At 42.8% G+C, this 14,237-nt stretch overlaps 1 protein-coding gene across 1 annotated transcript; it reads right to left on the bottom strand.

Annotated features, from left to right (window-relative positions):
- Positions 1–123: 123 nt before the first annotated feature.
- On the bottom strand, positions 124–12,273 carry LOC115124452 (zinc-binding protein A33-like). The gene is made up of 6 exons (XM_029653889.2): positions 11,498–12,273; positions 10,904–10,999; positions 10,589–10,822; positions 10,091–10,113; positions 9,866–9,981; positions 124–1,167 (listed from the first exon to the last, which is right to left on the bottom strand). Exons 1-6 carry the CDS (start codon positions 12,128–12,130, stop codon positions 623–625), a joined length of 1,647 nt encoding a protein of 548 aa, XP_029509749.1. The 5' UTR covers positions 12,131–12,273; the 3' UTR covers positions 124–622.
- Between the last annotated feature and the right edge of the window lie 1,964 nt (positions 12,274–14,237).

Raw genomic sequence — 14,237 nt, 5'->3', positions numbered from 1 at the left:
ACATCTTAATGAGTTTTTCCTTTCCTGTGCTCTGATATTCACTAACAGAAGTGTGTTCATGCCTGTTGCTGTTTTTAGCTAAGACTGTTCATATCAAAAAATGGTTATATTTTAACACTGAGACACAAAACAAGTTAGTGTTTATTTTGAACGATATCTTGCAGTGTACTGACGATATCCAACATTTACATGAAAAGTATAATCATGCATTGAAAATTACTTATCCAAATAATTGGTGCACCTTTGTCTCAAAATACTGAACTGCCGTACATTGTAGACAATAAGGCAATTTTGTATTCATCATTCAGTTAACACCAGGCCCGTACAAATGAACGCTGTAATATTGCAAAAGGTTATTGTGGATTAATAATAATGATGACAAAAACATTAAACAAACCTTGATGCTGAAGCTCACTGACCCCCATCAAGATGACTTCAGTAAGATATTGAGACATTTCTTTGAACAGTTGGCCTACTTACTCGTTAACATCTCAAAACAATATGGTAGTGTTTTGTGTCCGTTTTTTTATGTTGCATATTATCTGACGGTTATACTCTGAGGGAGGTTTAGCACCAGTATAAGGCCTCGGGCTTTGCGATGTGTAGATGCGTGCCGCGGCTGTCAGATTTTGGGAAGGAAAACTTTGAGGGGCTCGTTCTCATGCACTTTATCCAGGAATCCCAGATTGAAGTAGGGGTACAACGTCTCTGTGAAGGTTTCACGGAAGGTATAGAGATGAGTCATGCTCTCTGCATTGTAGAAAGACACCAGACCCCTCTTATAATCCAGATACACCCCTATCCTAGCCAGAGGCTCCTCAAGTGACAGGACAGTAGGGGGCGATGTACAGGCCATGTACTGTATTCCATAGGACAAGGACAGGGTCCAGAAGCCATTGGCTGGCAGGGCTTTGATGACCCCCTTTCTGGATACAGACTCTCTGGCTACCCCCACGGTCCACACAGTGCTGCTGTAGACCTCTATCTCCCAGTAGTGTCGGCCATGGGTGAAGCCCTGACTGCCCAGTAGAGACAGGGCAGCGTTGAAGCGGTGAGGGTTGTCCTGGACAGAGTGGTTGAAGGTCTGGTAGCGGACACAGGTGAGGGATGAGGTCAGGCTGAGCCACGGGTTGGCCGTGCTTGAGTTTAAGGTGATGGCAGCTGGAACTGAGAGCAAGGAAACCAAGTATAACATTCCATAATACAGATAAAAGTGGTACAGCAGTGTCATTCTCAATGAAACATTTTAACCTTCTGTCTAAAATAAGTAAACAACGATTAAATTGTCAATTCTGTGTAGTAAAGTAGTGAATTCTGTGAAAATCACCAGTGTTGTGTTGGAGACCAGCTAAAGCGAGACCGATTCAAGCACAAGATCGGAGTAAATCGAATCCGAGTAAAGACCAAGACCAGAGGGGGGAGGGTGAGACCGAGTCAAGACCGAGACCAGAGGGGGGAGGGTGAGACCGAGTCAAGACCGAGACCGGGAAGGGGAGAAGGGGTCCGAGACGGAGTCAAGACCGAGACTAGCATAATGCGAGTCCAATTAAAGACCATGATTGTAATTTTGTCATATCACCACAACAATAAGAGTTGAAAATGTCCAGTAATTTCTGTGTTCATATTACAGGACAACATATGGATTCTTTAGACATTCAGAATAGTAAATAATTCATGCTGAGGGAAAATAGAGACACTCCACCAATGATTACTAACCCAAACACAGTGGGGAACAATTGGCCTTCTACGCCTTCAGAGAAGGTTTAAGGATTTATAAAATAATGATTATAATAATAATAATAATGATATTATTATTTTTAAAGACAGTTCTGATTTAATCTCTTCAGTTTTTGTAAAGGAAAGAGTTAACACTGAAGAGAATTCCAGATGTTTTTGCTGGTCTCTGGGGGAGATAAATCTAGATAGCTAAGTCAGCCGTTGGCTAGGACATCAGAAGCTGGATAAAGGCATCTGCCATTTAACTGTATTAGGGCAACATTTTGGAGTGACAGTGGAATAAACCAATCACATTTTGACTTAATGAGTGGGACCGTTTTACAACAGTCCCACTCATTAAAGTCCAACAGGTCACTGCGCAATAGCGAGCAGTAGTTTCCCCACAGTCTAGCTCACTAGGTTTTGCTGTCGGCTAGTTTGCGGCGGTTGCAGCAGGTGTTATCAAAGAGGATGTTGTTGATCATTCGTTAGCTCCTCCCTTTTCAAAAATAACTTTTAACAAGAAGTTCAGTTTTAAATTATCATCATCTTGTGAGTGGAACTGTTGTTAGACACCTCTTTGAAAATAATTTATGTGTGTGAAACATTGTTGTACTTAAAGTGGAACAGACAGCATTTTAGAAACATGAAATCTTATTAAAATTAACCCCCAGGAATAATAAAAAATAAACATTCTGACAAGCGACCACTTAGATATGTTCATGTTTTCATCAATTCTTAGAATGTTTGGGGAAATATAGAGCGGGAAAGTATACGTGCGATTGGGTAATTTGGGTTCCCGAGTGGCGCAGTGGTCTAAGATCACAGCTGCAGCACATCTGGCTGTGATTGGGAGTCCCATAGGGACGGCACACAATTGGCCCAGCGTCGTCCGGGTTTGTCTGGGGTTGGTCGTCATTGTAAATAAGAATTTCTTCTTAACTGGCTTGCCAAGTTAAATGAAGGTACTAACATTTAAAAAAGCATAGACACTGCAGTATATAAAAACATCTGTTTTGTCCATACAGTGTCTACACAGACCGGTGCGACATAGCCGATCAGAGCTGAGGTTGACCTTTATACAAACAAGCCATTTGCCACACCGGCTGCCATCATTCACGTTGAACTGGACTGTGTGTTTACAGGCAGTAGGGCCTGCCATCATTCACGTTGAACTGGACTGTGTGTTTACAGGCAGTAGGGCCTGCCATCATTCACGTTGAACTGGACTGTGTGTTTACAGGCAGTAGGGCCTGCCATCATTCACGTTGAACTGGACTGTGCGTTTACAGGCAGTTGCAACAGCCCGACTTCAGATCATTAGAACGCATTCGCCAAAAGCCACAAAATACACCCGAATGGGTTTCTGGATTTGGGAACTGTTGATCAAACAACCATGAAAATGTAGGCTCTCTCTCCCTCAGTTATGTGCATGAACAACAACAACAACAACAAGATCAACCACTATTGCTAGCCAGAGCAAAATTAGCTCATACTTTTTCAGCAAGTTGGCTGTCAAAATTGCACTCATAAACAATGGGGAATGTCTAGCCTCCTCGTCCTTCTGCAGCTTGCCTGCCAATTCATGCTTGTTGACTAGCTTTCTAGCTAACTACTTCCAGACATAAATGTATCTCACTCTGACCATTTTACTCACCGTAGCAGAGCTGGTTAGGCTGTTTACATGTTATCTAGAGCATTCTTCACTAAATATTACTTGTTTTGCCTATGTTTATTCAGCAGGTGTTGCGCGTTTGTAAATTCATCAGTGGTTTTGAATTTGTGAACGCCAGGGATATGTTCATTTTATAACAGTCGCTCAAGTTCTTGCGAGCTAACAAAATGACACCTGCATCTCTAGCTGTGTACGGTGCATACGGAAAGTATTCAGACCCCTTGACTTTTTCCCCATTTTGTTATGTTACAGCCTTATTCTAAAATTGATTAAATATATTTTTTCCTTCATCAATCTACACACAAAACAGGTTTCAGACATGTTTGCAAATGTATAAAAAAAAAATGAAATCAATATGGTTTACTCCAGACATGACGCATGGCCTTCAGGCCAAAGAGTTCAATCTTGGTTTCATCAGACCAGAGAATCGTGTTTCTAATGGTCTGAGAGTCTTTAGGTGCCTTTTGACAAACTCCAAGCGGGCTGTCATGTGCCTTTTACTGAGGAGTGGCTTCTGTCTGGCCACTCTACCATAAAGGCCTGATTGGTGGAGTGCTGCAGAGATGGTTGCCCTTCTAGAAAGTTCTCCCATCTCTACAGAGGAACTCTGGAGCTCTGTTAGAGTGACCATCGGATTCTTGCTCACCTCCCTGACCAAAGCCCTTCTCCCCCGATTGCTCAATTTGGCTGGGTGGCCAGCTCTAGAAAGAGTCTTGGTGGTTGCAAACTTCTTCCATTTTAGAATGATGGAGGCCACTGTGTTCTTGGGGACCTTCAATACTGCAGAAACATCTCAAGGATGATCAATGGAAACAGGATGCACCTGAGCTCAATTTAGAGTCTCATAGCAAAGGGTCTGAATACTTATGTGAATAAGATATTTATCTTTTTATTTTTAATAAATGAGCAAAAATGTCAACAACAAAAAATGTGCTTTGTCATTATGGCGTGTTGTGTGTAGATTGACGTTTTTATTTAATCAATTTTAGAATAACTCTGTAACGTAACAAATGTGGAAAAAGTCAAGGAGCCTGAATCCTTTCGGAATGCACTGTATAACCACTGAAAAACGATATGAGGGGGAAAAGTCAGTCACTCACCCACTTATGACTGACTTGTGATGCTTGCCCTTGCTAGTTTGATTGTATTGACATTCCCAGCCTTAGTTACATTTGTCAGTTTTTGTCCAGAATATTGAGTAATCGAAACTGAAACAGTGCATCCAGAATGGAGCAAACAAGGTACATCGCCAGCTGTGATTTACAACCTGATAGCAATATTTTTTGGACTATCAAGAAATGTATTGGTGTTATATTAATCATTCTTTTAACTGCATCCGTCTATTCTGCCAACAATGCCTTAATGTACATCATGGAATGTTGAGTCAAATATAAATATTTTATATATATATATATATATATATAAAAAAATTTTTGACAGATATATGATTGTTATGATCAAATATAACCTATTTTTTATATATATATTTTTGACAGATATTATGATTGATTTCATATCTCCAAAGTAGTTAAAACACTCAGTTCCAATTTAAACTTTAAGTCACCGGTTACTTGGTGTGTTAAAAATGCGATGGGAAGTAATAGTTGTACATTTCGATTGGGAAATGCCTAATGGTTGTGTTTTTGTATTTTTATGATTGGGACCTACTGGCTTACTGTGTCCTAGTTTATAGACAGCTTATCCTTTAATATCATTCTGTGTGTGACTGCTGTCTTTCCATCGGCCCTATGCAGTGGTGTAGTTGTGCCTTGAGAAGTGGGTATACTCTAATTTTGCCAAAAAGTTCCTAAATGGCCCGCCCAGAGAAGGAAAGGCACCCTGTTTGAAAAATCCTGTTTTCCTTCGTTTTTTCAATGAGTTTTCAAATAGATTTGTCTGATTTTTACACTCAAAATCACAGAAAAAAATATTTAAAAAATATTTAAAAAATAAATTCCCACTACAATCCTCCCTCCTTTAAAAATGTTTGCTCCATCAGTCAGCCTAAGAATAAGTAGACTTATACAGAACAGGATGAGGTATAAACAAACAATATTCATTGAATATAATATTTTCTATAGAATCTTAAGATAAGTGAATATTAACATTAACATAAAAAAATAAAAATAAAAATTTTTTTTATTTCACCTTTATTTAACCAGGTAAGCAAGTTGAGAACAAGTTCTCATTTACAATTGCGACCTGGCCAAGATAAAGCAAAGCAGTTCGACACATACAACGACACAGAGTTACACATGGAGTAAAACAAACATACAGTCAATAATACAGTAAAAAAAAACAAGTCTATGTACAATGTGAGCAAATCAGGTGAGAAGGGAGGTAAAGGCAAAAAAGGCCATGGTGGCAAAGTAAATACAATATAGCAAGTAAAACACTGGAATGGTAGTTTTGCAATGGAAGAATGTGCAAAGTAGAAATAAAAATAATGGGGTGCAAAGGAGCAAAATAAATAAATTAATTAAATACAGTTGGGAAAGAGGTAGTTGTTTGGGCTAAATTATAGGTGGGCTATGTACAGGTGCAGTAATCTGTAAGATGCTCTGACTAAGAAATTAATAAGAAATTATAGAAAATATAAAATGTAAAAAATAATCAAATTTAACATTGAGCTTTGGCTCTGCTGCCTGGTAATGAGTCCAGTCCTCACAATATTATACAATTAGCTTCGTCTATACAATGTAAACATAAGCCTATAGGCTATGGCTGCAGCTATATGTCTCAAAATAGTCAAATAAAACCTATACAGCTGTGTAATTAGCTTTGGCTCCCTCTACAGCCTGGGCATTTTCAGCATCAGCATGGACACCAGTCTATCTGGGCACCAGTCTATCTGGACTGTCTGGAAGAAATTGAGACACAAATGCACTTCTGCCACACAATCTTAAATGTTACTAAGTGTGTAAACATTTGAATGTTTGAATTGACGTCTTACCGTCAAAATATTCCTCCTCTGCACTTTCATGAGGCAAAATCATCAATGATGTCATCATAGGACATGTGTTTCTCCACGTCATGATTTATGCTCATGATGGACAGACCACTCAAACCTTCCTGTGACATGGAAGACCTCAGGTAGTGTTACGGATACAGTTATCCTGTGTGTGTGTGTATCCTGTGTGTGTGTTTCTTTTCTCTCCTTCTCCCCTCACAGGTGAAAATCATCACTCCCCAATCAGTCAACAATCAATCATCAATCAGAAGACACACCTCCTCCTACTTCCTATCCTATCACAGTTCCTTCCCCATGGTTTAAAAACCCCATCATTTGTTTGCTCTATAGCAATCTCTCGCTCAATCTCTCTGTAAATGCCATGTCTGTAGGTCTCTGTGTTTCACGCTCGCTTTGTGTCTTAACCTCTCTTTTGTTTGAGCACCTCCATAGCACTTTGTCATCCCCTGTGAGTATTGTTTTTGGTTATGGTGTTTGTTTGTTGCTGGTGGGAAAAGGGGGAAACAAAGACAAGTCGCCCATGGGCATACACTACCTGTAGGTGAACTTTGTTAAATACACTAGTTAGAACTGGGCGGACCACCCACTGTATTTTTGGTTAGTTAGTTAGCTGTTGTTAAAGTAGGCTAGTCTAGCTTAGGGGTGTTTTTGAATACTTATTGTTTCTTTCCTTGGGTCCAGCTCAGCCCCTTTTCCTGCTCCCCCCATTACCGTGTGTTTATAAATAAATCTGGAGTTTGACGGTAGATTTCTGTTGTCGTGGTTATTTCGTTCACACTTTTCCTTTGTCACAATAATAATTTGCATGAGTTATGTTACGGGTCTCATTACCATCCCCCCTAGACTGTCGGGCCAAAAGGGATTCGTAACAGGTAGCTTTTGATGAGCTTTCATTTTGAAAAGCTCCTCTCTGCCGATGTTACTGGTAGGATGACTGTAATTCCTAGGGCTGTCCAAAGGTTAGGATATAATTCCTTCAGGTTTTTCTCACAGAGAAATGAAAGCAGCTCAAAGGCAGTCATTTTATCTGACGGCAGATCAGGTAAATTCTAAATCTCGTGTGCCAGATGCATTCCACTGATGTCACAGTCATTTCTGAAGGTTAGTGTTTTCAATTTTCATGCAGTGAGCCTTTAAAGATTCACTGGACACCTGGATGAGTGTTTCAAATCTTTCATCCATGGATATCACAGCAGAGTCGACCACAATGTTGAAGCAGTTGACTTCAAGGTTTTTCATTGCATCAGTCACTGGTTCATCACGAGCCTCCTAGCTGAAATGCCTTTTGCTGTTTCTCAGTCTCTTCTCTTTCAGAACAGCCTCCACATTCATTTCTTCACAAATGCTTTTGGATGTTTTCTGGGCCTCAGAGAATCCAGTTTCCCGGTATGTAGTGAGGGAGGCCTTTGAGATTAAATTCACTGCGATATCCAACTGCATTGAGGCGGATTGGAGGAGCTTGTTCACCTTGTTTGCCAATGTATCTGATGCTGGCTGTACACCTCTGGTTGTACTAGTACTGGCTGAGGCTGCCTATCCTTCACCTGGGTCTGTGTTAGTACTTGTTGAAGCCAGCTGTATTGGGTCTGTGTTAGTACTTGCTGAAGATGCCAGTACTGGGGTCTGTGTTAGTTATCTTTTCTGAGCTGCAGTTTATAAACACTGTTGGCTGTTATCAAACGTAATAAATTGTTTTATATCAGTCTCACTTTTGTCAGGCACAAAGTCACAGAACACAGCCCTGGAAGTGGCTGGCAAGAAAGCAAGACACAAACAGACCAAGAAATGCACTGCCCAGCTAGGTTAGCAAGACAGACAGACTAGAGAGAGATGCACTGCACAGCTAGGTTAGCAAGACAGACAGACTAGAGAGAGATGCACTGCCCAGCTAGGTTAGCAAGACAGACAGACTAGAGAGAGATGCACTGCACAGCTAGGTTAGCAAGACAGACAGACTAGAGAGAGATGCACTGCACAGCTAGGTTAGCAAGACAGACAGACTAGAGAGAGATGCACTGCCCAGCTAGGTTAGCAAGACAGACATACTAGAGAGAGATGCACTGCCCAGCTAGGTTAGCAAGACACAGACTAGAGAGAGATGCACTGCCCAGCTAGGTTAGCAAGACAGACAGACTAGAGAGAGATGCACTGCACAGCTAGGTTAGCAAGACAGACAGACTAGAGAGAGATGCACTGCACAGCTAGGTTAGCAAGACAGACAGACTAGAGAGAGATACACTGCGAGCTAGCACATCAACTTTACTGTTATTTGCTGGCATCAAACTTGGAGAGAACACAAGTTTACCTGATTTCGTAACCAGAAGGATAGTTCCACTTCATCCTCTCATACAAGTTGTAAACATTGACACCTGCTTTGACACGAGGGGGAGGCGGGGCCCTTGCGTAATTTGCAGGGCCCTACGCAACTTGCGTTGTGAGCGTATAGGGCCGCCAGGCTCTGACCACATTTTTTATTTATTTTATTTGACCACATCAATCTGTCAGGGTCAGCCTCCCCAGTGGGTCCCACCCACCCAGGCTTAGCCATGTCTACACCCCTGATGCAAATAGTGCATGATGACAATTGCCATCACAAATAGCCTACTAACCAAAACTTCGGACTAAACATTTTCAATACCTGGTTTGCATACCCATTGATGCTTTAGTTAAGCATTTACTGGTAGATATCATGATTTGAAATGTCTTTCCTACCCTACAGGGTACCGATGTCGTTCTTCTGTGAGCTGCTCCATTCCAAAACCAGATGACAGCTGCGACAATCTTGCTGCCTGCAGATGATATTCCTCTGAAACCGGGCTGTGTGTGCTGCGAGCATGTGAATGTATTTCATGTGCCTTGCGATTGTGTAGGCTACTTTGTGCATGGTTTCTCTATTATACTACATAATCGAAGTCGTATACCTCCACTACACTACTTTGATATGCATCAGTAGGGTTTAAAAAGTGAGTATAAGCAATGCCAACTGAAACAAAACGGCACATATTCTCCACTACAACACTGGCCCTTTGTGTTTTACCAAAATTCTTCTCTCCTACATGAGTAGGCTGGTATTATGGTTGCTGTCCTTTCAGAATCATGAACCTGTCACACACTGAAGGCCTATAGGTTCGCCACTGCGCAAACATGTCTATAATAGATATAAGGGCTGCTAAGATATTGTTTCAAAAAAGGAGTGTATATATTTGGCATGGAAAAACGGTTTTATGCGCTGACTGAATGGAAGCTGATAATTGAGATTTTTTTACTCCATTGGTCTCTAGAAGAAATTGTGAGTCCTCGCTGTCCGAGACCGAGTCAAGACCTAGTACAAATGTATCAGACACAGAGACAAGACCTAGACCACGTCTGGAGACCGCACTACAACACTGCAAATCACCTACATTGCAGAGCAAGAATAGTAGCTGAAAGCTCCTGAATTGCAACTCCTGCGTGCTGTAATTGACATTCACTCTATTCAAGATGAGTTATTTAAATTACAGTACCTGGGTAGATGCTTCCTTTCAGTGATTTCCACACTCGGTACTGCAGGGGCCCTGCGAACCGCCCCTCACACAGACTGGGAGGCGTGAGGGTAGGCTTCTCAAACTTCGGAGAAGGCCTGCCAAAGACAACACAAGCTTTAGACAATACATATCAGAAACAGGAAAACCCCATTATGGAATAACATGGTGAAAGCTAAAACGGCCCACGTCACGCCATGTTCTCACCTCTGGAGCAGGGTCTTGATATTCTGGGACGAGACAGGAAAAACAGAGGGGAGAGAGTGATAATCAGCTTTGGCAGTGGTTAACAAGTGGAAAAGCAGTGTTCCATATGACATCATATGAGTCTGAGCTAATGCTGTCCCACCCTCTGGGATCTCCCCGTAGTTGGGGGAAAGTCCCTGGGTCTGAGCCTGTCCCTATAATCTCCTTATCCTCACCATCGACCAGGAATGAGGTCATGGGCTCACATTCTGCCTGTGTTCCACCCTAAAGTGTTCCTCCCTCACTCTGGGGTCCTTCTTTAGAATGTCTAGAATAGATACTTACTACATTATTATAGCAGATATAAATGTCTAGAAGTGTGCAAGCTAGGTTTGTCCTCACATCCATATTTTTGTTCAAACAGCACATGCAAATAATCTAAATCTAACCTAAACATTGTTCAGTGTAGTCATTCAGGAATAACTCCAGTAGGTAAACAGTAGCCCTGTCCTGTCTCACCCGCAGCAGTGTAAAGGGGTCCTGCACCCTCAGATTGTCCTCGATCTCGTTCAGGGCCCTCTGCAGACGGCAGACCTCCACACAGAGCAGGGCCTTGTGTTCGTCCAGTCTGATCAGCTCCATGCGCTCCACTGTCTTTAGCTTCACCTGCAGCAGCTTCTCCTCCTGGTAAAGGAACTGGTGCAGGTCGCTGAACTGGGCCTCGATGCGCTGCTTCAGGTCCGCCGTGTGCTCCTAGTTTGAGAAGATCAAGGTTTAAGCGCAATATATAGATTGTTATCAGGTGTAGGTATGAGATACTATAGTTTTTCTTACTTTGAGCTTCTTGACCTCCTCCTCAGTCTCTCTCTCACACTGCAGGGCCATGTTCAGTTCCCCTTTCAGAGAGTCCATGGAGCTGTTGAGAGAAGCCTGCATAGCCAGAACAAAGCAGCAGCATTACTGTAAGTAGTCACCAGCCTTGTGTTCTATACAGTTCACCAGAGCTCATCCACGGTAAATACAGTAATCTGCCCTGGGAGTGAGGCTGGCACAAACAATGTTACGGGAAAAGAGCCGGATGCAACTTGAAAACAGACGAACAGCGGAGGATAATGAGCGGTTTACAAAAATAAAGGGGCACCTGAAGTGGTATGACAAATCATTGACATTTTAGTTGTTGATGCCAAGGCACTTTTTCTGTGCTATATTTGATCTCAAAAAAGGTTTTGCTTCAATTCCTCCCATGCATAATACTGCTACTATATCCATGGCCCAAAAATAGATTTTTCCTGTCCTCAATTTCCCCTGCATCTGTGACCCTTTGGCTTATTGTACATATTTTGCCCTGTACTAAGCCTTTTACAAGCATTCTTTGTGAAATTTAGCAGTGTAAAAAGGCAACAGAAATCCATTTGAATTTGGATTTACCCTGTATCTCTGCTGTGCCTCCTGGACACACACCATGGTGTGGTTCCTGTGCTCCTGAGAGAGTCCACACACCAGACACACCAACTCCTGGTCCTCCTCACAGTAGAGCTTCAGCTCCTCTCGGTGCCGGCCACAGCGTGGGGCAGGAGCAGGGCCAGAGCTCCTCTCTGGTACCCCCATGTCCCCCAGCAGCCCCCCGCTCTCCTCCAGGCCCTGGCAGTAGCTCTCCACTATGTTGGCCACGATGCGGTTGGGCCGGTAGCTCTGGCCAGGGAATACCTTCCTGCACTGTGGACAGGATCCAGACCCCCCCTGGACCTGGCCTCTGGGGCCCCCCCAGTAGCCAGCGATGCATGCCTGGCAGAAGGTATGGTCGCAGGGCAGAAAGACAGGCTGCTTGAAGAGGTCCAGGCAGATAGAACAGGTCAGGTCTCGGCTGAGTCGCTGTGCTGAGCTCTTGGATACTTGCCCAGCCATAGTAGACTGCCTAGGCTTTTCCTTTGTCGTTTGCTTTGAAAGCTCCCCCTCTCTATATTTAAAACTTTTCTTAGCGGATTTCTCCACCTCAACGGTGTATTGAGACGTTAACTGGAGTTTCTCCACCTCTCTGTGATTCTTACTCCTTATGTTCATTCCTTTTGTCAGACTTCTCTTTTGTTTATGCTGGATTTGCAGCTATTTAGACGTCCTCCTTCTCCTGAGTGTTTGGCTCCTCTCTCTGGTCTCCGGTCTGACTTGGCTCAGTCTTCCTGTTTACTGTGGGAAAGGAAGGGGCTGGTGAGGAGGCGGCCTCTGTCTCTTGTTCAATCCCAAAAAGGCAGGGGTGATTTTTGTGCCCCCTTCTAAACTCCCACTCTGACGTCAGAAGTTAGGGTGGTGTGGGTGTGTGTCTGGTGTTGTGTGTGTGTTTAGGCCTACATTGTGCAAATTGTGAGTCAAAACAGATGTGCCCTATTTTCTCTTTAGCTGGCTGGAAAAACAAAATGGTTGAAAAAGAAACTAGCAATACACCAATTACTGCAAATGGTTATTGACAGGGCTCGGACAATGGCAAGATAACAGGGCTGGGTAACTTCCTGGAGAATGCAGCTACAGCCAACTCCTGCACAATGAGATGGTAGAGAAAACAGCCATCACTGTTCCAGGAAAAATATGAATAAGTTTTAAGTCTGGATTGCCCTCTAGCAAACAGGTTTCCGTGATGTACGTTTCCAATAGAAGTGTATGACATTATTAGTCTAGTTTAAGCAATTATGTATACCAGTACAGTGTCAGCCTGCGCCAGCTACTTTCTATTAAAGGCCCAATGCAGCCGTTTATACTGTAAGTAACTTATTTCTCAAGCGAGAATTTAGCTAGGACTGTTTGTTGGGAGTGGTCTGAGTGGGGAGGGGAAACAGAAAACTAGCTGTTATTGACAGAGGTCTGAAACTCTTAATCAATTTACATTTGGACATTTGGTGATGTCACGATGGAAAGCCGGAACTCCTGCCCATGCAAACCTGCAGATTAGAAGGTCCTGTGTAGATAGTTGCTTGTTGAAAATACAACCAGGAATAACACTGATCAAATTTTTTCACACATTTTCAGTGTTAGTTTCATCAGCTGTTGTACAATATGATATAAAACACAGGAAAAACATACTTTTGACTGCAATGGGCCTTTACGTTCACTCCACTGTAGACAAACACCTTGTCAAACACTATGGGTTGATTTCATACTTTGAGCATATGCTCTTTTTTTATTTCTACTACCTTAAACACAGCATGCATGAGTCATGCTTCCAAAATTGTTCATGGCTCTGATACATTCTGTTCTGAAGGTGTATCTACCTTAGACTCAGGTTATGAACACAACATGCAACCATTTCTCTAAGACACTTGACAGGGTACATATTTACTCTGCTATTGGTGTTCCAAACATCAATAATAATTAGCCTACTACTTGTTAATTAAGGATCAAACCCTTTCTGCCCATATCAGATCTGTTTATGTCCTGGGAAATGCTCTTGTTACTTACAACCTCATGCTAATCACATTAGCCTATGACAACTGGGGGGGACGTCCTGCGGGGGGACACTCTACATCCTGTAGAGGTTAAACTGAGTGTCTGACTCTTAACCCTTAAACTGTCAGTTAGTGTTACATTGCGTGTTTATACTGGTCTCTCTGTGGCTGACATAATAACGTAATAACAATGCGGGACCTGACCATACAGACTACTGTGTACTTACATACTAGGTCACTCACTGCATACTAGTTCACTCTCTGTGGCTGACGTGATGAAAATGATAGACTATAGTGTGTACTGGTCTTGCATACCAGGTCACTGCAGATAAAGAAGAACAAATATGTCAGTAACCTTAGGAGACAGTGTAAACAGTTTTGGACAGTTTCAACTCAGTTTTACTCTGTTATAGATCCTTTACTGTCGATGACACTAGAGAAACGCAAGAGTTCAGGTAAGCAGTGCATTCATGCAAGTTATTGTCCTACATTGCAGAGGCATGCAGCCATCTGATAGGCTTTATGGTTGAGGACTCCACTGCTGATGCCTCTGTTGCCGAGGAGAACCAGAAGGAGATAGCGTGTCCGGCGCACGGCCACACCCCGGCTGGGCCTCTGTTTGGTGCGTAGCTCCATGGACCTCTCCCCTGGGGTGACCATGTTGTTCCTCACCAGAGCACAGTGCAGCCCCTCTGGCTTACCCCCAGGGTCTGGATGGCCTCTCTCTCTCCCTG

This window comes from Oncorhynchus nerka, linkage group LG4 (assembly GCF_034236695.1).
Source record: "Oncorhynchus nerka isolate Pitt River linkage group LG4, Oner_Uvic_2.0, whole genome shotgun sequence".
Lineage (NCBI taxonomy): Eukaryota > Metazoa > Chordata > Actinopteri > Salmoniformes > Salmonidae > Oncorhynchus > Oncorhynchus nerka.
Note: the sequence above shows the minus strand (reverse complement) of the source record. Positions and strands in the feature narration are given on the sequence as shown.

Excerpts from the sequence above, each read along its gene's own strand:
- LOC115124452 (XM_029653889.2), bottom strand. The coding sequence starts at position 12,130 with ATGAACATAAGGAGTAAGAATCACAGAGAGGTGGAGAAACTCCAGTTA. Across the intron at positions 11,000-11,497 it reads AGGCACAGCAGAGATACAGG|GCTTCTCTCAACAGCTCCAT; the intron begins GTAAATCCAAAT and ends CTGGCTATGCAG. Across the intron at positions 1,168-9,865 it reads GAAAGGAAGCATCTACCCAG|TTCCAGCTGCCATCACCTTA; the intron begins GTACTGTAATTT and ends CCTTGCTCTCAG.